General features: G+C 42.4%; 1 protein-coding gene across 4 annotated transcripts in view; it reads right to left on the bottom strand.

The window, feature by feature from the left end:
- Nucleotides 1-27284, bottom strand: part of CHCHD6 (coiled-coil-helix-coiled-coil-helix domain containing 6) — a 183542-nt gene that overhangs the window by 107922 nt on the left and 48336 nt on the right. For all 4 annotated transcript variants that reach the window (XM_006120208.5, XM_089781217.1, XM_089781216.1 and 1 more), the window contains exon 5: nt 12570-12653. In XM_006120208.5, the coding sequence (XP_006120270.2) occupies nt 12570-12653 (84 nt within the window). The remainder of the gene's footprint in view (nt 1-12569; nt 12654-27284) is intronic.

The raw sequence follows: 27284 nt of genomic DNA, 5'->3' as shown, positions 1-27284 counted from the left end.
TTGCTGAAATGCTGGCTGTTCCCTCTGAGCGGCCAGTCCTGCATGGAGGGTGCGGGGCCCAAACGGACACGTGCGCCGCTTGCTCCCCCACGGCAGCCCGGCTGAGCGGCACAGAAGTCAGTCGAGCGCCACGGTGGGAGGGGAAGGGGTGTGGGGCAGTGACATACATGGCCAGGGGGTGGCTCCTGGACGATCGTGCATCCCCAACAGAGACAGAGGAAAGCGGAGGAGACAGAGGAGGCGGAGGAGAGTGGAGAGTGAGAGAGAGGCAGGAGGCGGAGGAGAGCTGAGGGGGGAAGGGGAGAGGCAGTAGGAGAGTGAATGAGAGAGAGAGAGACCGGAGGCTCAGGAGAGAAGAGCAAGATAGAAAGGGAATAGGATGTGGCGGAGAGACCCGGAAATCCTGTCTTATGACAGGCTATTGGCTAGTTATACAGGCAGTCCCCGGGTTACATACAAGATAGGGACTGAAGGTTTGTTCTTAAGTTGAATTTGTATGTAAGTAGGAACTAGCGTCCAGATTCAGCCGCTACTGAAACTGACCAGCGGAAGCCCGAGACAGAGTTGCTCTGCCCTGGGCTTCCTGCAATCAGCCGCTGATCAGTTTCAACAGCGGCTGAATTTGGACGCCTGGGACAGAGCAGCTGGGGCGCTTCCGGGTAGGTCCCCGCAGCGCCGCACCTCAGCGCTGCGGGGACCAACCCGGCAGCACCCCAGCTGCTCTACCCCAGGTGTCCCCAAGTCAGCCGCTGCTGAAACTGATCAGCGGCTGATTCCAGGAAGCCCGGGGCAGAGCAACTCTGCCTCGGGCTTCCTGTAGTCAGCCACTGGTCAGTTTCAGCAGCGGCTGACTTGGGGACGCCTGGGGCAGAGCAGCTGGGGTGCTGCCAGGTTGGTCCAGTAGCGCCGAGGAGCGGCGCTGCGGGACCAACCTGGCAGCGCCCCAGCTGCTCTACCCCAGGCGTCGTCGGCAAGAAAAGCCTGGTCTGCTGGGGGGGGGGGGCGCACTAGCTGCGCCCCTTCCCCCAGCAGACCAGGGAGACGTGGGTGGCGGGACCACCGGGATGCGCCGCGGTCCCGCCCGCATCCTCCGCGGCTTTGTGGCGCGTCTGGGCTGTCCCGCTGCCCGTGTGCTCCACTGCTTTGCTCCGCGCCTCCCTGGTCTGCTGGGGGGATTTCCCCCCCAGCAGACCAGGGAGACGCGGAGCAGCTTTTCTCGCTCCGGAGGACGCGGGCGGCGGGACCGCGGCGCATCTGGGCGTCCCGCCGCTCGCGTCCTCTGGGGCGAGAAAAGCCCCGTTCATAACTGCGGATCCAACGTAAGTCGGATCCGCGTAACTCGGGGACTGCCTGTACTATAGTACTTGTATGACATGAACTGAAAAAATACTATTATTTTTTACAGTGAAAATATTTGTAATAAAAATATCAAGTGAACAGTGTATACGTTGTATTCTGTGTTGTAACTGAAGTCAATATATTTGAAAATGTACAAACACATCCAGAAATATTTCATTTTAATTGGGATTCTATTGTTTAATAGTGTAATTATAACTGTGATTAATTTTTTCAGTCAACTGTATCAGCTTAATTGAAATTAATCGACAGCTCTCCTATTTATTGTAATGGGACAGTGTACATGGTAAACTTACGTTGGTAGGGTTTCAGAGAGGTAGTCCTGTTAGTCTGTAACTTTAAAAACAACAAGTAGTCCCGTGGCACCTTAGAGACCAACAAAAATATGTATAATATCCTGAGCTTTTGTAGGCAAAACACACTTCATCAGATGAGCTGGAGAGGGATAACACAAACCCAGAATTTATAAAAGAAAAAGAAATGGGGGGAAAGGTGTAACAGCACCAAGAAAAATACAGCCTAGAAGTACAAAAAGGGCATAACCATTTAGGAAGCATAAGAATCCTATGGTTTAGGATGAGGAAATAATGGTCTGATTGTTCAGTCACAGAAATACCCTTGAGACTGTCACTTGCCGATCATCCACACTATCTAGCCCATTATTTTGAAATAACGGGCTGGTTATTTTGAAACAACTCCTGCTTTCCACAAGAAATAATGAATTTCAAAATAGCGGGAGTGTGGAGGCTCCACTGCTGCTATTTTGAAATAACTACTCCCCAGACTCAAAGTAATTCAAAGTGCTTCCTAGGACCCTAACTCAAGGTAGCTTGTCCACATTAAGGGAGCCTGCCTCAGACTAACTTCCAGGCTTCCCTGTAGTGTGGACACGCTATTTCAAAATAGTTATCTCGAGAGTTATTTCGAAATAAGTTATTCCAAAATAATTTCCTAGTGTACACATGCCCTTGATGTGTGGAAAATAACACTGAGCCTGCCTACCTGCCTTTTGGAGTGTCCCACCACGTCATCCTGTTAGGGATGTAAACGAGCAGTCGAATACTCAGTAAGTCTAGGCTTATCGGGCAGTTGAGTCAACTACTTGCATTTTCCCCCTCCCTCACCCATTGCTGCCTCTATAATCAGAGGCAGTAAGTTTGGGGGGAGGAGGGGGGAAACAGGAGCTGGTGCTGGTGGGAGCCAGCTTAAAAATCAGTTCCTCCCAGCACCATCTCCATTGGGGGGGAGGGGCAGGGCAGGCAGAGGTGCAGCAACTCTGCCTTTTAAATGTAGTAAGAGGCGCTTGGCTCTTACTACATTTAAAAAGGCAGAGCCACAGTGGGGTTAGTTCCTGGGGGGAGGGCGCAAGCCAGAACTGCTTAGTCTCAGCTCACACTGCCCCCAGGAATTAACCCCACAGCAGCTCTACTACATTTTAACTGCAGGAGCCAGATGAAGCAGGGGTAGTGAGCGCCCTCCCATCAACTAACCAACTAGTCGATGAAATTTCCATTGACTACTCGATTAGCTGATTATGCACAATTTAACATCCTTACATCAGGCTGAGCCAGAATCTCTGCTTTTTCCTCCCATACAGAGTTGTGGTCATAGCCCACAGCAGAGCAATAGACACTGAGATCAGATCAGCCCTGGGATGGCTCAGAGTGACTGGATACTGCAGCCATGTGCACAGTCCCAATAGGACCAGAACCCCAGATAAATCACTCTTATTCTGTATAAACTTTATAAAGAGCAAGTTCATAACTTGTTTGCCCCCTTTCATTAGTCAAGTGAGATAAGCACAGCTGCTGTCTCCCACAGGTAACAATTATTTATACTGGATATTTATAGACAAAAGTGATTTTATTAAGTATAAAAACTAGGAGTTAAGTAGTTGCAAGTGATACTAGAGAGAGCAAAATAAATTTCTAAGCAAAATAAAACAAAATGCCAGTTAAGCATAAGACATTATAAATCATAATCTTTTATCCTAGTTCGTATTCCTTCTTAAGCCAGTGTTGTGCTTTTCTGACCTGGGTCTGGTTTCTCCTCTACCCATTACAGTCCTTTTGTTCTCATGTATTCTCAGGATGGGGAGGCAGTCTGTGAAAACAGCTGAAGACCGTCACCGTTTACCTCTCTCGCCTTACAAGCTTGTTACATGAAATATGTTGCATAAAGCATATGCAAATTAGGCATATTCATATTCCTAATATTCCTGAGTATACTTCCATAAAGAATACGAAACATACCATCAGAAATGGGATGAAATAAAGGAAAACCAGACTAGATATTTAAAAACAGTGTCTCAACAGTGAGCTATATTTGATAGTAGAATAAGCGGGTAAGTGGACTGGACCAAGAAATCACATGTTCTGTAGGGAACAATTCTGTGCTGAAAAAGAGAGACAAGATTATGCCCCATATCATTTCTACCTCTAAAAAGTCTTCATTTAGTTCCACTGATAGGACCAGATACCAGATTACCTATATTCAGCTGCTAAACCCAGTGTTAAGGAACCAAGTTCAAAACTATACATTGCCACATTTATTTCATAAGCAAGACTAAGGATGGATTATTCCAAGGTGAAGCAACCCATAAGCATCATTCTTTTGCTATACAAAGAACCCTGAAACACCAGAAAAAAAAATCATCATGAAGCTCAGGCAGATCTCCATTCAGCACGAAGGCTGTAAATATTTGTCTGCATTAATCATGAAGACTGAAAAGGAAGCAGACACTTAGTTGCTGTTTGCATAGAGGCTGCTTGTAAATGGATGGCAGGTACCGTGCATCAGTCAACACAGTACTTAAGGTGAACATACACACTGAAGTGAAGGCAGGCAGGCAGTGCTGACATCTAGCACATTTTATTTACCTTAATATAAGTGTTTTTTGAGTTCATCAAATTACACTCAATTTCTCTGGTCTTTGAAAGCAGGTTCACTGAGGTATATTAGCTACTAAACTTTACAGGCTTTCAGCGAAAGAGCCATTAATGGGTGAATCAAGCATAGAGCACTGAAAGCCAGCTTGTAAGTCTAGCTAGTAGAAATGCAGTTGCATTTCACAGAAGATATAGCCACTGCATGGAAACCACCAATAAAATGTCTCAAGCAGAACATTTTTAGACCCTGCCGAGACACATGCGCACCAACGAAGGGATGTAGGAAGCAAATAATTGAAGAAGAAAACGGGAAAAGATTTTTTCTTCAAAAAGATAGCATGTGAAGTACTAGCACATTTACGCAGTGTTGCTCAGGTCATCAAGGCAGGGCGCTACAGGTTTAGGGTGTATGTGTGCTGGAGTCAGGGTTGGTAGGTGAGGAGCAGTGTTTCCTCTAAGCTGCATGGCAACACAGCCCCACAGCTGCTTAATCAGCTCCATGCACAGAGCCCTGAGCTCTTGACCGGATGGAGCTGTGCTGCCACACAGCTTAGAGGGAATACTGGTGTGGAGGGGCTCTGGGTAGGGAGGCTGAAGGCCTCCTCATACCAAGACTCATACCAGGGCTGCTTGCTCTTCTCCTTCCTGTTCCCGTCAGGGAAAGAGAGCAAAGTGAACAGCTCATCTACCCCCTACACACACCAGCCAGAGTGAGGAATACAGCAAACTGCACTTCCCCTCACTTCCTGACAATGAGGAACAGCCAGCATTGCTTCCGTATGAACTGGGATGGTGAGGGGCCTTAGCCCCCCCCCACTGCTCCGCCCAACCTAAAGGACACCGGGGGTGGCAGGTTGAGGGTTGATGCAGTCCCAGACCGGGGGCAAGAGGGGGAACCCCCTTCCAGCCTCTTTCACCTGCCTGGTGGTGACTGTCTCTTTTACAGACCAATTCCATAAGACAAATACACAGGGAAGGGTTGGAACGACAATTCATTCACAAGTTTAATTCTCATGCCAATGGTTTGAATCAAGATACGGGATGTCTGGGACATTATCAACCTACCAGACAACGAAGGTGCCAATGGTTCTTTGTCTGTGTAGATTCTGGTGTTAGTACTCTTCCTCTCTAAACTCTAACTAATGGCCCTTATCTGCTTCCTTTAACTGTCCAGTTTTTAGGTGTTTTGCTTGTTACATACCAGCTCAGTTCTCCCTTTGATATTTATATCTACTGCCTCTTTTTGCCCCTGCTCTCTATTCCCTCCTCCCCCTATTTAATTTTGGCTCTGGACATCTAACACTCCGGTCTTCTGAAGAAATGAGATGTGCCCATGAAAGCTCAAGATACCACCTACATGTTTTGTTAGCCTTGTTTTTTAAGTTAATCTCCTTTCTGTATGGCTCTCTCATACAGAAACAATCCCATTCCAGGCACATCCCATTTTCCTGACACAACCAAATCCTTACATTGCATTAAGTTATGATACGAGGAAGCTGTACGCCGAATTTGGTAGTCCTACCTCTTATTGCTTGGGAGGAGCTCTTGAACAGAAAGACAGACAAACTCTCTCAAACACAAGTTCTACAAAAAAAAATTGGGCAGAAGGCAGTACAGGGAAGGAAGAGGTTAAAACTTGTTTCAAATGAATACACCACAGAATTCAGTTTTTTTCCCTCAATAACATTAGGTCTACCACTAAGAAAACTCATAAAAAGGTATAACAACTCCACCTTGCTAAATCCTTCAAACCTTTGAGGATGGCTATGTTGTAGTTTTAAGGACTTCTCATGTCACATCAGTGAAGAAAGCATGACAAGAGACTCATGGAATCAACCCTGCCTGACGAGGCATGTCCATGCAGGCTCTCCAGACAGAATATGTAACTGGGGAAACAGTCTGAAGGAACAGAGAGAACCTTATCAACCTATTACAGGAAGCTACACTGGGGGATTATTTTTCTTCTGTTCACAGATCAAACCATCCACTTGATGAATTTGGCATTGTATTGTGTTGCTTCATTGGCTTGATAGGCAAACTTCACAAAGTACTTCTCTGTACTTTAGAAAACTATTATCAGTCCACAATGTTTTGGATTTTATAATAATTCAGATGGTGGGAACTACAATAAAATAATTTTTGGGCACTTCTTATTCTACTAAAGTCAAATAATGAATGTTGAGATTTCTAAAACAGATCAGAGGAATCAACCTGTCTGGAGAGGTGTTACTTCAGAAAGGACAATAATTTCTTACAGCACAGAATTTGGTTTTATACCAGCTTCTCTTACTCTACAGCTTTGTCTATCTACACTGCAGGGTTTTTGCGCAAGAAGTCTTGCACAAAAACGTCTTGTGCAAAAGCGCATCCATAGCTCAAAGCACATCACTTTTGCAATGCGCATTTGCGCAAGAGAATGTCCATACTACATTCTTGTGCAAGAAAGTTCTGATGGCCATTCACAGAATAGCCATCAGAGCACCTGTACTTTTTCGGATAGGCTCTTTTTGTGCAAGAAACCATTGCGGAGCATCTACACATGCCTTTTAGCACAAGAGCTGTAGCGCAAAAAGGAGTTATGTCTTGTAGAAGGAGAAATACCTACACTGCAAAAAGTCGTCTGTTCTGTCAATTGACTGTAGGTTTTCTTGCGCAAAAATGCGCTTGAGGTGTGGACAGGCTGTGGGTTTTTGCACAAAAACAGTTGCTTTTGTGCAAAATTCCTGCAGTGTAGATGTAGCCTACATGTCCTGAAGCATTTGACAGGGTAATAAGTTAGGTACTGGCAGTATAGTGACTGGAGCCAAGCAGAGGAGCAATTACACATATAGCAATAGCTCACATACAGCCTTAAGACATTACACCTCTTTTACTGAGAAAAAAAATGGTGCCCATGACACCTGCCAAGAGCAATCAACTCATCAAGCAAAGGGCAATGAATATTTAACTCCCATCTAGATGGCCAGAGATGGGATTAACATCCCAAGGACAGCACCTCAGCATAGTCCTTGTTTCAATATCAAGTATAATCACTTTAGGTTTCATAGAAAGAGGAGCTCCACATGGATTTCCCAGCTCTTTTTGGTGTATCTTTGCAAATGGTTTCAATTTTCCCATCATCAGGTATCAACTGGCAGTGTTATTTGTCGGGTGACACAAGTTTGCTCAACACTGGGAGACAGGACAAAAAGGGACTACACTGACAGTTAACCAGATGAAGAGACAGTCTAAAATATTTTTTTTAAGAATTATTTTGCTTTTCTCTCTCCAGTGGGTTAATGCTGAAAGACTTAAGAAAGATGTGTATTATAAGGAAGAATTTGAACGAAGTGTGTGAATGTTTGACATGCCAGAAGTAGGTGACTGTTCTAAGGAGAATAACTAAGAAGAATCAATAAAAACAAAATAACATTAGCATTTCCATAGTGCTTTACATTCCCTAAATTAATGTTAAGTGCTAGGAAGAAAGATCAATTTAACCAAATCAAACAAAATGAATGCCCCCACACAAAATTATGAGATCCATGAAACTAAACAGAGGAAATGGCACATCAGATCTTTATCCATACAATGATATTTATTTAATGCGTCTCTTTCCTACCTGCACTAATATGCTGCAGCTGCAACTACTTCTTTTGGTACTCAATTATTTGGAAAACTATCTGCAGGAATTGTCAAAGGTTAATCTAATACCCAACATTGTCCATAGCAACACATGAAAAGTAAGCATCAGTGCTTGAGAATCAAAACAGAGAAACAACCTCACTATAGCAGGGAGCTCTGTTTCATCCACTGAGATTACTCTGAACCTTTCTGTGCTATTTTACACTATGCAATAAGCTATCCATTTTTTGCTTTATTGTAGTATAGGCCTTAATTCCTCCAGGTCAGGTTAAATGGAGAAACAGAGGGAGAACAGCAGAAGGAATAAAGCAAATGTCTACATTTCCCCTGGTAAATAACTGTATATTCAACAAAACCCATCAGCATCTAAAGGGTTCAAATCAGCTTCTCATTCCACTTTAGTGCGGATGTATCTGCCTTTTGCAGTGGCAAGCAAGCACATCCCCATGTCAAACACATGTAATTCTCATCCAATTCTGAACAGAGTATATGGTCATTTTTAATCCAAACTTGCCCCTTCTTGGCATTTACTGATAACTCAAACATTAAACCTCAGCCTAAGTTTCCCCCTCCCCTGAAAACTTGATTGTTTCTATAATTCTCTCTGCAGGACTTCTCTTGCCAGTCCCTCGTTTCCCTTATCTGGAAAAGTATCGCAGTACAAACCCTCCTGACTGGAGGAGATCCCTCTCCTAGCATGGCATTGCAGGAATTATACAGAACCCTCTACAAGATGGCTCAGGGTAGCACTGCATCCCTGTGCAGGATAATAGAATCCTGCTATCCACCCACACAGAAAATTGATTCTTATTCCAAGAGTTATAAAAGTTCATAATGATTACTCATTCTAACTTTGGTCTCAAATTCATATCAGAGGCTATGCTTTCTTTCATGTTATACACCTGCTACTACTGAAAGCATCAATAAGAAGGATAAGTCCAGAGAGACTCAGATTCTTAATATCTGCTAAAAGCTAGGTATCTCAAACTTCACCCATAAAGGCCAAAAAACATGAATTCTTAACATTTCTGTAGCTGTACTGCTTCAAAGCACTGGGCAAATACACTAATCCTCACAACACCCCAAGGGAAGCAATTATCTATCTATGAGTTATTCTTATTTTACAGATTCAAAAACGGAGGCAGAAAGGTGAAATGATGTGCCCACATTCAAAGAGAGGAAACTCCTATTAGAAATCAGGACTGTCTCACATCCAATCCTGTGCTCAGACTACTAGATCACACTGCCTCCCTGAAGGTTACAAATTATAGGGATAATATATTTACCCAGACTACTTCTTAAAATTAATGTCTTCAGCAAAGTAACTTCTTCAGTGCTGCATCCTATGAAACTACTAAGATCAATTCTGGCATTCTGTCTTAAAGGCAAGGCAGTAGAGATGGGTCAGACACAGGCAATAAAAATGAGAGGCCCAGAAAAACTTTTATAGGAGAAGAGGTTGAAAAGGCAGGGACTGTTTAGTGGAGAGAGATGCAAGAGGGGACTTGACAGAAGTCTAAAACAATAATGAATGGTACGGAGAGGGTAAATTGGGCACTCTCATTAACGTTATTATATAATACAAGAGAGCAAGGAGACAGTCCCTAAAGTTAAAAGGTAAAATTTAGAGCTAAAGGAGACAGATCAGAATACATGGTTAACCTGCAGAACCCACTACCACAATACATCATTGAGCCCAAGAACTCAGTAGGATTAAAAAATATGGACTACATGTGGATACAAAAAAACTGCAGTCTCATTTGATGGCATAAAAATTAAGGAATATAAACTCTCATATTTCAGAGCATATGTCAATCTCTAACAAGAACCCACTAAGAACACTTTCCCTATGAGCAAGTAATTCCATAATTATGTACCACAGAGGTTTTTGTTCATTTGTTTTTCAATATTTGTAAACTTCTCCTGTTGAAACATCTGAAATTGACCTCTGTCAAAGACAGGACACTGGACCAGATAAAGCGCTGGTCTTATCCAGTATGGCAATTCTGCCATTCCTATGACATACACTTCTTGGCTGTGTCTACATTGGCACGATCTTGTGCCAAAGCGACCGCTCTTACGCAAAAACTTGCTGCCTGACTACACTGGCTGCGAGTTCTTGCGCAAGTAAACTGATGTTCTACTGTATAAAATCAGGGATTCTTGAGCAAGAAAGCCCTGGTTTCTATGATTCCTATGATGCTCCCACTCAGGAATAAGCCCTCTTGTGCAAGAGCTCTTCCAGAAGAGGCCAGTGTAGACAGGCAACATGAATTTCTTGTCCCAATGCCCTATGAAGAGAAGGACTGGCAACTCAGTGGGAAAACTTCAGACAGAGAACCAGGTCTTTTGTTGCAGCAGCAAAAGAGTTAAAAACATCCCTCAAAAACAGATAAATATAAAGTACTCCTGCTTTCACATTCTATTACCACATGTAAGTGGAGATCAAGCCAACCCCATGCTGTAGATAAGCAAAGTACAGGCAGGGACTTCCTGATAGCTTGTTCTTTCCAAGAATGATTTTGGGTTCTTTAACACCATATTGAATCATCACCTCCCTTTAGCTCCCCCACTAACCACCCCCAAACAATCCAGCTCTGGCAATCCAGTGTCCTTCAGTGACATTCTGAAACACTGTAGCAGGCAAACAACAGCTGTTGACATGCTCCTCCCCCAACTTGTCTCCCACCAAACCTCTTAAAAACAGAAAAGGTTCAACTGGAAGAATCTAAAACAGTGACTATAGCAGCAGTCAAGGTCTGTGTGTATTCAGAAAGTGAAAGCGGAATTATATAAAAGCAACAGTTAATAAAAAAGATTGCTCTGTGCTGTGTTTTCCATCTTTCCAACCATTATAGGAATAAAATTTTCCATAGAGAAGATCGAAAACCTTTTTTCAAAACTAATGCAATTAAGTTTTATTACACTGTTTCAAGTACATTTCTCTCTTCTCCCAACCCAGTCTGTACACTTCCCGCTCCTATCTAGGCTTAGGGTTGGGGACTTTCTTCTATTTTTACTACCAGTAAAATGTTCATATTTAAGGGTCAGAACTGTACTGTTTTGTGCTAGGAAACAGTCTGCCCTTCTTACCTACTCACTGTTACGCAAGGAAGAATGAAAGGAGGAAGATATCTATGTACCAATCATACAAATGGTGCCAAAGATCTTCCAACTGATCTCAGATTAAGTGAAACTCTTGCAGCCAAAGCATCAGTCACCATGTATTTAAATTGTAAGAGGTTAGACTTTTACAGGATGACTTCAAAGGGAACCAGATAATATGATGAAAAGGCTTAATGGAAGGGCAGGGCTGGAAACAGCTTTTTCTCTAGCCTACACGCCCACAAGTAAGGACAGACACACACAGAAATACTAGCCATTTCTACTTTGGGAAACCAAGTATAGAAGGGAAAAATATAATAGAAACACAGCATGAGGCCAAGAAATTGCAAAAATTCCCTTTGCATATGAACATATGGATGACTGTGACAGTTAGAGCTAAGGCTGGTGGATTGTTTGCGATTTCACTGCTCAATCTCCATTATCCATAAACTGAACTGAAACCTGAATTTATTGCACATTTAGTGGCAGTTTTAGTAGTTTATTTTTTAAATTAATTATACAAATAAAAGAAAGTATTGCCACAATGTGCAAAATGAAACTGCTTCTGGATATGTTTCACAATTAATGGCATTAAAAAGTACTGTATAGAACACACATGCACTAGCAGAGCGAGGGAAAAGGAAACTAGATATGCTAATAGGGTCTTGCCATTTTTACAGTCCAGTTTTCCAATAAAAATGGGCCATCACACTGCATGTTGGTAGTGGAATTTGCACATTAGCTTTACTATTTCTTTGGGATACACCTTTTCCCCCACTTCATTTTTCTCCAGCATGCAACATCACCAGAAGTCAGAGCTGTGAAACCTCGCTATCACAAAGTCTAATTACTTCAAATTGTAGAATACTATTCTTTACATTTATTAAAACAACAACTACTATTACCACCACCACTTCATTTTGTCAGAGAGAGAAAAAACACTTTAGTTCATAAGGAACAATGTAGCTGCTCTGATTTTTATTACATCAATTTTTAAAAACTCATCATGGTAAACAATTAAATGGAGAAGCAAATCCCACGTTTAGTGGAGAGATTCAAATCTCTAAATGGATTTTCAAAGGTCATTTCAGGCTTAAAAGATGCCTGACAGTGTCTCTTTAAGTCACATTCATTTCAAAGGCTTATCCAGAAAAAGACAGACGGTGCATTGCAGCAACATACTTTGGTCTGTAAGACGCCTCTGAGAAAAATTAATAATACAACTTTAATTCATATGTATAGCTAGATTTGAGATTGCCTTTTTGGGGAGCCATGGATTTTTTAAAAAAGAAACAACAAGGCTTTTTTTTTTTTTTCAACTGAGTGCCATTGTGAAATAAAAACATAAATTATTATAAACTAATTTTTCAAAAATCATCCAAATAAAACATAATTATCTTTTAAATGTAAAAGGTTCAGTTTGTGGAGTTGTTTGATTTAACTGCACAAGGTGAATGTGGGGGATAAATAATAGGGACTGACAGTTCCAGGTTTCATTTCAATGCTTCTCGTTTCTCTTCTCTGCTGATCTACTTGGATCCACATTTGATCCCATTAGAGTTCAGGCACTGTAAATGAACGCCAACACAGCCTTACCTTCCTCTCAATACGGGCCAACTGCTCCTTACAGAAGGCATCTCGCCGTTTCAACTCCGCCTCTTTGCACTGTAGCTCACGTGCCTACAAGGAAGAGCAAACAGTTTATCAACAGAACAGGACCATTAAGAGGACAGCTAGAGGGACTAGGACGGCAGGATAAGAGGACTGAAAGGAGTCCAGAAACCCCAGGTGACCCAGGACTGGTGATGAAAGGATCATACCAGGTCTCTCCAAATAATGTGATAAAGATCTGACTGAATTGTAAACATATACTTGCTTAACTCAAGGATTGCTCTCCAAGTTCTAATCACACTTAAATTCTCTACCCTACATATATTCCTTCTCTCTATTAAAAGATTAAACCACCTACGATGTGTAATCACAGAAGTGACAATATGGCCAATACAGAACCTCCCCCTACCTTTTCCAGAATTCCATCTAGTCTAGTTCAAAATTTCTCATATAAAGGACTTCTACCACTTTCTTTAGGTATCTGTTCTACAAGGCATGCTTTAAAATACAAAAGAAAAACCCACCTTCAAGAGCCACCTATCACTTGGGGTTTAAGAGAACTCATACAAGATTCCTCTCTTTAAAATCTTGAGGCTAATCCTGAATATTCAAACTTTTTTATACTGTAATATTTATATCACACACATTTATTGCCCATGCTATTGAATTTATATATACATAGTACTTAAATAAGGTGGCCAGTAGCTCCCCATTTTATATTTTACACACACACACACACACACACACACACACACACACACACACACACACACACACACACACACACACACACAGCCCCCAACCTTTATTGGGCCCAACCTGTTATTGTAGATCTTCCTAACACCCTTTAAAAAAATAGGATTTTTGCTTCCTTGTAGTAGAGCACTAAATTGAAGAGTGCTTGATACCTTCAAACAGCAAGTCAAGCACCCAAACACATGCCTGAAGTATAACTTAGTCATCAGCAAAAAACACCCACAACAGGACAAGAAAAATATTTGGGTACTTATAGGAACATAGCTTCCTCATTTAGAAAACAGTTGTGTACAGTTAGCAGCAGTACTTTGCTTTCCCACTCCTATGTTGAAGTGGCATTAGATAACAAGGCAGTTATGGAACTCAACTGATATTTCTTATTAACAGCTCAAAATAAAAATCAGGAGAGGAGGATGAAACTTGAGCCCCCAAAATTCTGCACAGCCACCTGACTTATCACCATGCAGTGGACCTTTCATAGGCAAAATTATTAGACCGTTTCATATGACTGCAAACACTGCTAATCCATACACAAATCCCAGCAGCATCATTCTTAACTTTTAATGATGCCCGATGCAATTGTAGAGGATGCTAGTCTGATATGATTAAGTAGCCTGGACAGCAATGTCCCCTGTGGGCTCAGACCTGTCATTTTACAGTCAGCAGTCATTGTTAACGAGAAAAATTACATCTGAAAGCGAGTTGCTGTGTGTTTCCTTCCCTTTACTCTTTTAATGACGGATGTGTTGTGGTATAACGAGGGGATCTTTTAAATTAGGAAGGGAAGGGGGATAAAGATGTTGGTAAAGAAGCAAATGGGAGGCTTTTTTGTTATATGCACCATCTTTACAGGCCTGGTAATGACCAACTTCATTGAAGTGGTTACCAGATTTGAACCTTTTTGGTTCCCACACCTGCTTTCCCTGACATTCAGGGCCAGAATAAGGCATGCATGTTACAGACCCATACTTAAAGCCCCACCTCCAGGAATCATGTGGTTAAAGAAGAAGCTCAGCTTTCATTCTCAGAGTAATTATTAAAGGTTCACAATCCTGCTAGAAGGCCATAACAAGTGGGGTTCTGCAGGGGTCTGTTTTGGGACTGGTTCTGTTCAATATCTTCATCAATGATTTAGATGATGGCACAGAGGGTATGCTTATTAAGTTTGCAGATGATACCAAGCTGGGAGGGGTTACAAGTGCTTTGGAAGATAGGGTCATAATTCAAAATGATCTGGACAAATTGGAGAAATGGTCTAAGGTAAATAGGATGAAGTTTAATAAGGAGAAATGCAAAGTATTAAGGCTTTCTCTATACTGCTGAGTTTAAAGCGGTGCTGCAGCAGCATTTTAACATAGTAATGTGGGCACAGCCCCAGCGCTGGTAGAGCTCCCCCAGTGCTGTAGATAAACACCTTCACAAGGAGTCACTAAAAGCATGGTTCCCAGCACTGGGAGCCTGCTTACAGTGGCACTTTACAGCACTGTAACTTCCTGCCCTTGGTTTTTCACACCTCGAGCAAGAAAGTTACAGTGCAGTAAAGTACCAGTGTAGACAAGCCCTAAAAAACTTTGTCCCACATGACTGCAAATTTAACTTGGGTATAATCAAATCCCTGAGTCTGCAAATGGTCTGGAATAACAGTTTTGAGCATGCTGAACTGCCCCCATGCATCTCAGAACGGTGTTAAGAGCAAGGAGCCACTGCTAGGGGGAGCCTCACCAACACTACTCCAACAGAGAAAACGGTCTGCATTGCAAAACCAGAGGAGAAAACTGCAATGGGTACCGAGAACTACCCAAGTAGGTACCAAAGTTGCTGCTAGGTCCTGGGAGCACTCCTGCTACAGTGCGTCTATTCTAAGCCAATCAGAAGATATTGATCAGTTATGGACCATTAAACTATTGTTATTTACTGCACTAGCATCCAATGTCTATCAAATAAAATAAACTTATGAGGCATCAACTCTGAAAAGAAAGGTGCTATAAATGCAAAGCCTTATACAGGAATAAGCCTGTTTAAATATAAAACATTTAAAACATAATAAACACCTCTGCTTCTCTCAAAAGTAGGGACGTAATAGAGTATACATTGAAATGGCTAACCAATGAGCTGGGCTCATCAGTTAACCCTCACAGTTACACACAAGCCTGCCCTCCCACCTTGCACTGCTGCCTCTGTGTCAGAGGCAGCGGGGGCAGAGCAGGTGGGAGGCAGTGCTAGCAGAGAGCCAGCTTTTAAGCCGGCATCCTGCGAGCACTGACTCCTGGGAGTTGCCTGCCCTCTGCCATGCTGCTGCTCCGGGGAGGCAGGCAGGTGGCACCACAGGAGCTGGTGCACATGGGGAACAGGCTTTTTAGCTGGCTCCCCACCAGCACCAGCTCCTATGGAGTTGCCTCCACTCCTGCATGTAAACATGTAACCTGAAAAATTAAGAGATTACACATTTACAAGACATACTCTTTTTAATGTTCCTACTCAACAGTTAATGAAACAGCAGGAAATCATTAACCTGTGGCAACATTCTATTCCAGTGGCATGAAAATATAGCACAAGGAACCATACAGCGGGTTGAGAGGAGCGTGGACAAGACAGGGGCCTACCTATCCTGCCAAAGTACTATGTAGTCGTCATTATGACAATACCTTTATACCCTGCAATCTTTAATATATCTTTCCTCAATAACCTATGTGGTAATGCATTGCTAGTATAATAATTTCACAAATGGGGCACTGAGGCATAAAGAGACTTAAGTGACCTGCCAATTATCAAAGGAAGTCTGTGCCAAGCAGGGAATTTAAGCTGGGTCTCCTGAATCCCATGCTAGTACCTGAATGACTGGACCATTCTTTTTCCCAATATCTCTTTTCCAAAGAGCTTCTGTAATCATTCCCTCAACTATCAACATTATCCAGCTCAGCTAGACCAGAAGTTGTACTTGTCACTCAAATATGTTTTCAACAAGTTGGTCATTTTAAATAAGCAGTGATTGCTTCACTTCCCTGAAGGGCCTTGAGAAAGTCTTTAGACATGGGTCTGCCTGAAAGTTGCTTTCTGTTTTCCTCTACTCCCAGCTGCTATTACTAGGAACTAGTACACTTTATCATAGTGTTTGAAGTATGTATGATACAGTCAGAGCATGTGTCATTTGAAATATTCACTATACCAAACACTGCAAAACTGGGTTAGAGAACTAGGGACATTTTGCCTGAATGCCGGATATTTATTAAGAGCTCCTCTTGGCCTGCTGCTTATTCCACACCTGAAGTCAGAAGCCTGTGATGTCCCAGACAGAGCTGGTTGCTGTGGAGATGATTGTAAATGTCACAGAGGATTGAGACTGCAGGTGGTAAACAAAGACTCAGAAACACTTTTCATGTAAAAAGTTTATTTTACTAACAAACAGATGAAGGAAGAAAAATATATAACACCACTCTGGTTCTAAATAGGATGCTACTCATCCATTTTGTGCCCGCATTTAAGAGTCTGAGTTGAGCTTGGGCTTGTTGCTTGATGAGTGATTGTGTACCAGAGGATCATTTGAGAGTAGAAAACTGACTTCTCAACAACCAAATTCCCACACTCTCAAACAAGTGATGTATGAGCATATTTAAAGAGAAGTGGAATGTCGGACTAAGTAGGCACATTAGTCAAGGAAACTGAGGAGACAGTGTACAATGGACTACAAGCAGGACAGCTCAGTTCAAAGGATCTCTTCCCTCCTATGCAAGGAGGAGAGCATCAGATGCCTGAGAACATGAGTTACTGCATGGTAAGCTTAGGTGCATATCTAAAGAGCACTAACTTGCTTTGTCATATTCCCATTTCAAAATGGGAATATGACCAAGTGCTCTATGAAACTTTTAGTGCTTAGTAAGTGTGGGCACACAGCTTCTTAGAGTATGGCAAGCCAGAGTGTGCTCTGCACATCAGCCTGTTGTCCACTAACTGGTTGTGTAGATAAGCCCTTCATGCTCTGTATTCTCAAAAAGGGATAGTGAAGGTTCTGTGCCAGTGCACTACCTCATCTCTGCCCAAAAGAGAAGCTGCTGCACCAGATTTAGTGCGCTCTAATTCCAAAACTCAACTTTAACCATACATAAAATTGACCAGGGTTGGGCAAAATATCATCTGCAGGCCTCATCAGACCAGCAAAGCCACTGGATCCAGTCAGTGAGAGCCTCAGCCAGCTCCCTGTGTGCTATGCCCCCACTCAGCATTCAGTAAAACCAGCTGCAGGGCCATGTGCATCTCTGAATGCTGAGAGTCTAGAGGAGAGGGTGAAAGGCTTCTTATATTGTTCCTGCCCTCAGTAGCTCCCATTGGCCAGTTTCTGGCCAATAGCAGCTGCCTGTTTGCAGGACAGGCAGCATGTGAAGTGTCTCTCCTCCCTCATGTCCAGAGCTTGCAGTATTCACAGCAGCAAACATGGACCTGTAGCTGCTGTGAGCACGCACAGGAATGTGGAAGGCAGGGATCCTGGCTAAGGAACCTGCTGGTCTGCTGGCTAGAAACTGTCCAGGTAAGGTATCCCAGCCAGAGCCTGCCTCTGGCACCCTAGCCCTTCCCTTTGCCCACCCTCTGCACCTTTCCTGCACACCTATCCCATGTAACACAGACCTTCTGCACCCCTGCTCCAGCCCCAATATACCTTCCCAGACACTGCATCTACTCCTACACCCCTTCTCAGGTCACAACCCCCTCCAACATCTTGCACCCCAATCTGCTGTGCCTGGTCACAACCCAAATCCCTGTACCCCCGCCTGCATTCCTGCCTCAGGTTACAATACCGTCCCAGACACTGCACCCCTCATGCATCCAAGTTAACTTCCCCAAGTCAATCCCTTCCTTCATCCGAACTCCCTCCCAGATCCCACATCTCAATGCCTTACCCCAAGCTCCATCCCAGACCCCCATACCTCATCCATTAATATAATGAAAGAGTGTAACCCTCAACCACTTACAAATTCTTGGAGTTCTCCCCCTTCGCTCCCCCATCAAAAATGATTGCCCACCCCTAAAATAGATGCTGGTGAAATTTATTCAGTGAGAGTGGAATGGCCCTCCCAAGTTCCTCTTAATTTCTCTCTTTATACCTCCCTCCCACACGATACACTAAAAGGCTTTTGGTAGAGAATCTTCTGTTCAGGCAGGAAAGTCCAGACTTAATTCCCTAAAAGCCACTGCTCTTGGGTCGGTCATAAGCAGCAACATATACCCCTCCTTCCATTCTTTCCTCATTTCACCATGCAACATGTTACATACAACTATGAAAGCACCCGTGTTGATTACTAAATGGGTAGGTTAATAATCATTGAGGAACTGAGTGCACTATTCCCACAGGCACAAAGAGCAAGAAACAAGCTCAGTACCCAATCCGAGAACTCCAGTGCTGTGCTAGTCAATGCAGCTGATGGGGAGGATGCCTTTTTTCTATATTCTGTTATTTCTACTGGTGCGGGGGTGGGGGGAAGATAATCAGCTTCCCTCACAGAAATCCAGTAATATAGATAAGATATTTCAACTGGGGCATCTCAGCCATTTCACTGTCTAACAATTGCAGATGCTTGTAGCTCATGTCCTCCCATGTGTCTTCAGTCATTGGAGCAGTCAGGATGTTGAAAAGAATCCTGTCTGGGACCCCAGGACTGGAATAACAGGTTTTTCTACTGGTCAAGGTTGAAGTGCACCAACAAAATAGTGTATTTGTAATAGCTGGACTGCCACTAGTCAAGACTGATGGGCAATGGCTGAGTTGAAAGGGGCAAGGCAAGACTAAAATAGTAAGGGATGCTATAAATCTGTGTATACAGGGGCATACAAGATTTAAATAACCCTTTGTTATTTCAATCAGGATTAAGTGACATTGGCAGAAATCTAGCCAATCAATAACTGCTGGAACAGTTTTCAATCTCTATGCTAGGAAGCTCAGCCCTGCAAGAGCCATCCTGGTGTTTTGTCCCCAAAGTACAACATGTAGAGCTCTGCACGGATACAAAATTTATATCCACATCGAATCCATGATCCACCAAAATTAGGTCAGGGATGTAAAGCAGATATCCATGAATTTGTAGGCCTAATTACAGGTTCTCTAACCCTACTATCACTTCCACTGAAATCAAAATAAGTTTTTAAACCATCAACTAACGTGTTCAGACTTAGGCCCTAATGAGCAACAATCGAGAAACCTTCTTTTCCTGCCTGACTCTGCTCCCCTCTTAGCCCTACATACACATACTCATCACCCTATCAAGTTTGTTCTCAGCAGCTGTAAGCTACACAAAAGGAACCAGTGAAAATCTTTATGGGGGAAATAATATGCAATTTTCTAGCTGAACACCTTTAAAAATGTAATGACAAAATAAAATCCTGCATCTGTGCTCAGCAATAACAATCTGTATGCACATGGTAACAATATGACAGTTGGAATAAGCAAGACACTGACAAAAAGAAAGCTTACCCAGGCATCCAAATCTGCAGGCTTGGGGGGGGGGGGGGGAAGGGGAGCATGAGAGAGAGAGAGAAAGAGAAGAAAGAGTGAGGGGAAATATCACTGATTTATGGAGGCTGCCTATTGGTGCACAATATAGCTCTTAATGTGATAACTTTGGAAAAGTTCCTTTTAAAAAGGCAAGCATTAACAGTGCACCTATGTCCTGTTAGCAATTATGCTGTAAATAAAGGGTGTTAAATGGACTTAGGCTTTATAGCTTAAGAAAAAAAGAACCCTCTCCCACAAACACCCTGCAATGAATGCTGCACAGTGCTCCCTGTAGGGCAAATGATAGGGAATGACAGATATGGTGCAGCCAGAGTCATACAAGGCACTGGCAATCATAAGAGATACTAGTATCAGGAGCAGTACACATCAAAGGATGTGGCAATGCCCGGTGCACAGTGAGGTACAAGGACAAAAGCCTTACTACTTCCAACCTCCCCAAGAAGAATAGGTACAATATCTCCTGCACAGGAGCAGTTTTATATACTCAAGGTGACCTAGAGAGCAAGTCATCTTTACTCATCTAGATGCACTGGAAGCCTTATAGTTGACAGCCTACTCAATGAAAACGTGACCAGCCAATGACCAGATTTTCAGCCATGCTCCATCACAATCAGTTTGCCAAATCCACGCTGCCCTGTTTTCCTCCCTCATCTTTTGCTTACAAGGTCACTGTTTGGGAACTCCACAGGGAAGCTGCACAAATCACAAGGATTTCACGATCTCGTGTCTCACTCTTTTTATTATTATTATTTTTGACTTATGCAATAACCCGGCGGCAGCAAAGAAAGTACAAGATGATAAACATTTCTCATGCTCATAAACACCCTGGCTTCCAATGGAGATGTTTATGAGGCAGCCAAACTGCTTATTTGTTGTCAAAGGCTGCTGCATCTCCCCTACTTCTTGGGATTTCAGAATGTTATGGTGAATGAATAAGTGGCTACTTTTTTCTAACAATTATTTATTGGAGGAGGTTTGATGAGGTGGGAAGGATGTTCTTGTTGGTCAGAGGTCAGTGCTAGAGATGGCAGATGACACAGAGCAATTGGTTTATAGAAACTGCTGTTATTTTAATGGTCCAGAGCAGCCACCTGAAGTTGTGGAGGGATGAAGCATGATTAGCTTTGCATGCTGTCTGTCCCAATCCTCTGAATGTCTGGATCTGAAAGTCTACAGCTCAGCTGGGTAAAGCCAAAGCCCCCCTCTCTGCAAACAAAGTGGAAGCACCACAACCACCACCTAGTCTTCAGGTTATCAAGCCAACATGTCAAGCACTCATTAACAGTCGACAACTGATCATGACAGTAGCCTGATTTCAACAATATTTTTTCTTCCTAACTGTATTTGCAGTTTAGACAGGATGTGCTAGTTTTGTTTATTTTAACCTCTCTATTGCTGCACTGTACTCTGCTTTCAGTCGATGGATCAGAGGGAATGGGTGCAGTTTATAATGTATATTATTATTTCAGATATGCCACATACAGGTAGTTTTCCGCTGGATTTATGTCAGTCATCTATAGGACACATAAATCATTAACTATTAAGCTCCTTATGGAAAAATATTTGCATCAAAACACAATCATTTGCATTGACACACTCCCTTTTGGGCAGCCTCAGCAGAGAGGCAAAATATTAAGAATGAACTTGACCAATCACATTAGCAGGGGAGGGAGGATCTCTCCATCAGGTTTGAGATTCAATGGTGTTTGTATGTGAGTGGGAGGGTAAACTGTGAAAGACAAGTTTGTATTATTGCTACTATGCTGTACCTGTTGTGTGGATACAAAGCTTCATTTGCAAAGGCTTTAAAATTGGTACCTTTCACAAAGAATAAAATTCACTTTAAGGGAACCATTAAATGGAAACAGTAGTTTAGCAAACAGTTCAAAATGTGACTAGGCCAGCTCTTATATTGGAAAAAGTCAATCACACCCTGAGTAAGGGACCAGCTAAGAGGAAAATAAAAAAAGAGATTCAAAGGAAGCAACCTCTGAGGTCTACTAGGTTAAAATTTGCCATTTGCAGGCCTGTGCCAACAGGTTTTTTATGGACCTGCATTAACTAACATTGTCTGGCACCATTAACCTAGAGTGCCTAACCACTTGCTTCAGAGTTTAAGCTGCCTGACTAAGAGAAACAGCATCTTGTGTGTCTTGTTTCTCAGCCATTTCCTAATGGCTTGTGTATTTTATGATCTCTGCACCAATACTTAAGCTGCATTTTGCAGCATCTCTGTGCAGAGACCGATTAAAAGGTTAGATTCAGTTCCTACCCAACCTGCTAGAGCGGAATTGCAGTAAGTCATACCAATCGTAGATTTTAATACTTTGGAGATTAAAAGAAAAAGATTCTTCCTTTAACTATCTGGTGCACAAGGTTACTACTTAAGTAGACACTGATGTCAGACCAGTAATCTGGTACTGGGTCCTGCCGTGAGAACAGGGGACTGGCCTCGATGACCTCTCGAGGTCACTTTCAGTTTTAGTGTTCTGTGATTCTATGATCTTTCATTCTTGGCATGCACATAGAAAAGGACAGATACTTAAACTACCCAGCAGTGCCTCCCTAGAGTAGACTTTGGCTACATCCAAGAACTATGCAAGTTTTAAGTGTGTGTAGGGAAAGTTAATATTCAAGCAGACATTTCGCACTAGGCATGTATCCCAAGCATCTATTAAGTGGTTCTCAATCCAGTACACAATTAAATCAACACAGGACGTCCCTTTAACATGAGTCATCACAACTTAGTGGTGCATATCCGTCCATTTGTATGGATTGCTGCCATTTCATTCCTCTGCATGCCACCAGGTATTTCAGCTCCTAGCCAAATCATTTCTGCCATCTATCTTGCAATGTACAACAATAAGATGGACCCTCAAGGAGCAGGCTTTGGAGCAGGATGATGCCTGTATGCTGCACCTACAATTGCCTAGAGTTATTCCAGTAACTGCTATCGAAATAGGTTATATGCCAATCCCACACAGTGCCCAAAGGCACAGGAGGAATCTGGGCCGCTAGCTAGATGTCTCCTTCATTAGAAGTCAACGTGCCTGGAAATTGGCACAATGGTTTATGGACACAGCCAGCTTCAGGAGGGTGGAATATGTCAGGGAAGGGGGCAGGGGGAATATTGAGATAGAACCAATAAGAGGCTTGAGCAAACTGGACACAGCAGAAGTCTGGCTACAGGGAAGTGATTAACTTCACTCCTAAAAGACAAGCATTCCCATCATAATATGGCATTTTAGTGAGAAACTGGAGCTGGAAAAAGCTTTAAATTAGACATATTATTAAGGATTGCCAGAGGCAGGTGAAGGGATTATAAAAATCAGAAATGTAGGAGTGGGAAGGACCTTGAGAAATATCAAGTTCAGCCCCCGGAAAGGACACAGGAACAAGTAATCTAGGCCATCCATGACAGGTGTTGGTCCAATCTGTTCTTCAAAGTTTTCAATTATGGCAATTCTATAAGCTTCCTTGGAAATTTATTACAGTGCATATCGATATATTTGGAGAGTTCTGCCTAATATCTAAACAAAACCTCCCTTGCTACAAATCAAGCCTATTACTTCTTGCCCTAACTTTAGTGGACATGGAGAACCACTGGCCACAGTCCTCTTTAAAACAGCGCTTAATATATTTGAAGACTGAAGCAAGTTCCTTTCTTTTTCAAGATTAACACATGCCTAGATTGTTTAAGCTTTCCTCATGTGTCAGATGTTCATTTTTGTTGCAGTGCTCTGGACTCTCTCCCATTTGTTCACATCCTTCCTGAAGTAAAGTGCCTGAAACTGGCCACAACTGAGGGATAATTGAAGATTACCTATGCCAAATGGAGTAAAACAATTACCATCTGTGGCTTACATACAACACTCCTATTAATAGGCCTCAATTATATTAGACTTTTTCACAAATGGACACATTGACGACTCATATTTCATTGTGTAATCTACTATAATCCCCAGATCCTTTTCAGAAGTATTATCACCTTAGTCAGTTCTTATTCTTTTTGTAGTTGTGCACTTAATTTTGCTTTCCTTAGTGAAATACTTTGCTCATCTTCATTGAATTTCATTTTGTTGACTTTTGACCATACATCCAATATAGATCAGTCATTTTGAATTCTATGCCTATCCCATACTTGCACTCTTCTTGCTTGTCATTGGCAAATTTTAGAAGCATAATTTCCTCTCCATTATCCAAATCATTAATGAAAATATTGACTAGTACCTGACCCAAGGAATGACCCTTGCGGGACCTCACTAGGTACCCTTGGTAGTCTGACAGCAAATCATTGATAATGACTCTGAGTATGGGCTTTCAACCAGTTATGCATACACTGTATATTAAACTAGCAGGTGAGACCCGTTGTTGACCGGGCAGTCATTTTGCATAAATTACACTCATAGGAAAGTTTAAGAAATTAAATACATGTAACAGAATTTTTTTTATTAATGTGCTTGCAAAAGGGGAAGTAAAAAGTTTTAAATTTGTAGGATTTCAACTTCAAACATTATTCATTTTATTGAATTATCAAACACAGTAAATTTGAATCAGAAACTCCAAAAGCTTCCATTACTCTTTCCATAACTAATTTGATTATTTTGCGATTTGTAACAGTAAAAATGTTCTTTGCACTAAAATGACAGTTGAATAGGCAATTCAATGTTAATTTTGTTAGCAAATATTTTTATCAGAGGGGTAGCCGTGTTAGTCTCAATCTGCAAAAGCGGAGAGGAGTCCTGTGGCATCTTATAGACTAACCGAAGTGTTGGGAGCATAAGCTTTCGTGGGCAAAGACCCACTTCGTCAGACGCATGTAATGGACATTTCCAGAGGCAGGTATAAATATGCAGGCCAGAATCAGGCTAGAGATGACCAGGTGGATCCAATCAGGGAGGATGAGGCCCACTTCTAGTAGCTGATCTAGAGGTGTGAATACCAAGAGAGGAGAAGCTGCTTTTCTAGTTAGCTAGCCATTCACAGTTTTGTTTAATCCTGAGTTGATTGTGTCACATTGAAGATGAACTGTAGCTCAGCAGTTTCTCTTTGAAGTCTGGTCCTGAAGTTTTTTTGCTGCAGGATGGCTACCTTGAGATCTGCAATTGTGTGTCCAGGGAGATTGAAGTGTTCCCTACAGGTTTTTGTACATTGCCATTCCTAATATCTGATTTGTGTCCATTTATTCTTTTACATAGGGACTGTCCAGTTTGGCCGATGTACATAGCAGAGGGGCATTGTTGGCACATGATGCCATATTTTACGTTAGTAGATGAGCAGGAGAATGAACCGGTGACAGTATGGCTGATCTGGTTAGGTCCTGTGATGGTATGTGTCACACACACACACACACACACACACACACACACACACACACACACACACACAACCTAACCAGATCAGCCATACCATCACTGGTCCAACTCTTCGGTTAGTCTATAAGGTGCCACAGGACTCCTCACTGCTTTTGCAAATATTTTTATAAACTAACTCTAATCATAATAGTCATGACTTTTTTCTGATGAAATACAAAAATTATTTAAACCTTTTATCCAGCATATTCTGGTGTAAAAAGTAGTGCATTCAGCTAATTTAAGTGTCAGGATTGTTTATGTAAAATTTGGTATCTGTAGGTAATCAATGAGTATGACTTATTTTGCACAAACAAATCCACAAACTAACTCTTCAAAATATAGAATAGATTAATTGACCTCATTACCCTAGTTTGCTTATGAGAAGGCTTTTGACCAGTGGTTCTCAAAGTGTGGTCCATAGACCACTAGTGGTCCGCAACCATCTTGCAGATGAGCCATGGGCTCGCAGCTCACCCCTCCTCCCTGGTGGAACTCCAGCCCCACAACATGCCTCATCACATGGAGTGCTAGCTTCCCAGTAGGGGGTGGGGGGACTCAAGCCTTGCGGGTGGGATCTGGCTTGTCGGGCAGGAAGCAGCTCCATGCACTGCTGCTCTCCCCGCCCCCAAGCTGGAGGCTTTCCCTGCTGCTCCCATTATCCAGAACCACAGCCAATGAGAGCAGTGGGGAGCAGTAACTGGGAGCAGCAGAGGGCACAGAGCAAGGTAATGCCCAGACCCTGCACACCTATCCCCCTCACACACACCTCTTGCACCAAGACCCTGCACCTTCAGCCTGCTCCTGCACCCTCTCCCCCACCTTCACCTGCAGCCTACTCCAAAACCCATTTTGTCATCATAGGTGGTTGGTTGGTGGTCTGCAGAAAGGTTTGTGTTGAAGAGGATGGGCCGAGGGCCAAAAAGGTTGAGAACCACTGCTTTAAACAATCAAGATATCATACCTACTACTTTCCACATCTACTAAGCCAGTAACTCTATCAAAAGAAGGGAGTTAAGTTGGTTTGGCAAGATTTGTCCTTGACAAATCCATGTTAGCTATTGTTTATAACCCTTTTATCTTCTAGGCGTTTACAAATTGATAGTTTAATAATTTAAAACGGTACTTTTCTACATATTGAAGTTAGCCTGAATAGTCTACAATTTCCAGAGTTCTTTTTGTTTCCCTTTTTAACCACAGGTACTATGTTTGCCCTTCTCCAGTCTGCTGGAGTACATCATGAAATGGACAAACTTCATTGCAGCCAGGTCTTATTGAGGGGGATGAGGGTGGCCAGGAAGGCAACTTGGCCTGGGCCTCAGGAGACAAAGGGGCCTCAAATTTTGACATTTTTCTGCCAAGTCATTTCCATTTATTATACACCTTGCAGTTATAACAGACACAACAAAAACAGCTCTATATAACTGCAAATAATTGATTTAAATCATTACGAGACCTCGAGCTTTCGCCAATTTTTCAGTCACATCCAAGTTTTCATCAGCATGACTGGAGTACCTTCCGTGATTAGTGATTCTACATTATGCAACACTGTTTACAGTCTTGACAGTTTTGAAAGTCATAATTAATTCTTGCATGGTGACAAGTATCACGGGGTATCCGTATTAGTCTGAATCTGCATAAACAACGAGAAGTCCTGTGGCACCTTATAGACTAACAGATTTATTGGAGCATAAGCTTTCGTGGGCAAAGACCCACTTCGGTGCCATAGGACTTCCTGTAATTAATACTGTTACTGTAAAGTGATTTTGCTTGATTTGAGGGTGAATTTAACCTTTAAATTAAATGTTTCTCTCTGCAGAGGAGATTTTTGTATTCCTGTTTTTCTTATGTGTCTTCATATACAATAACCATATTAGGCTCAGCTGTAAGCTACCTCTTAGTCCAGTTTTAAATTAGCCTTTAAAGGTTTTTTTGTGAGAATACACTTTTCATTCAAGTTATTTAATATACAAGATGGTCAGCATGAATTGGTGGCTTTAAACCAGTTGCACAGCATTTGGACTCTGTGAGAAAGGCTTTAAGTGAGCTTGAATCTCTTACTCTCCCAGCACAGGCTTGCACTGAGCTGAA

The sequence above is a fragment of the Pelodiscus sinensis genome, chromosome 11 (genome assembly GCF_052426305.1).
Source record: "Pelodiscus sinensis isolate ZL-2025 chromosome 11, ASM5242630v1, whole genome shotgun sequence".
Classification (NCBI taxonomy): Eukaryota; Metazoa; Chordata; order Testudines; family Trionychidae; genus Pelodiscus; species Pelodiscus sinensis.
This window is presented reverse-complemented; position numbering and strand designations above follow the sequence as displayed.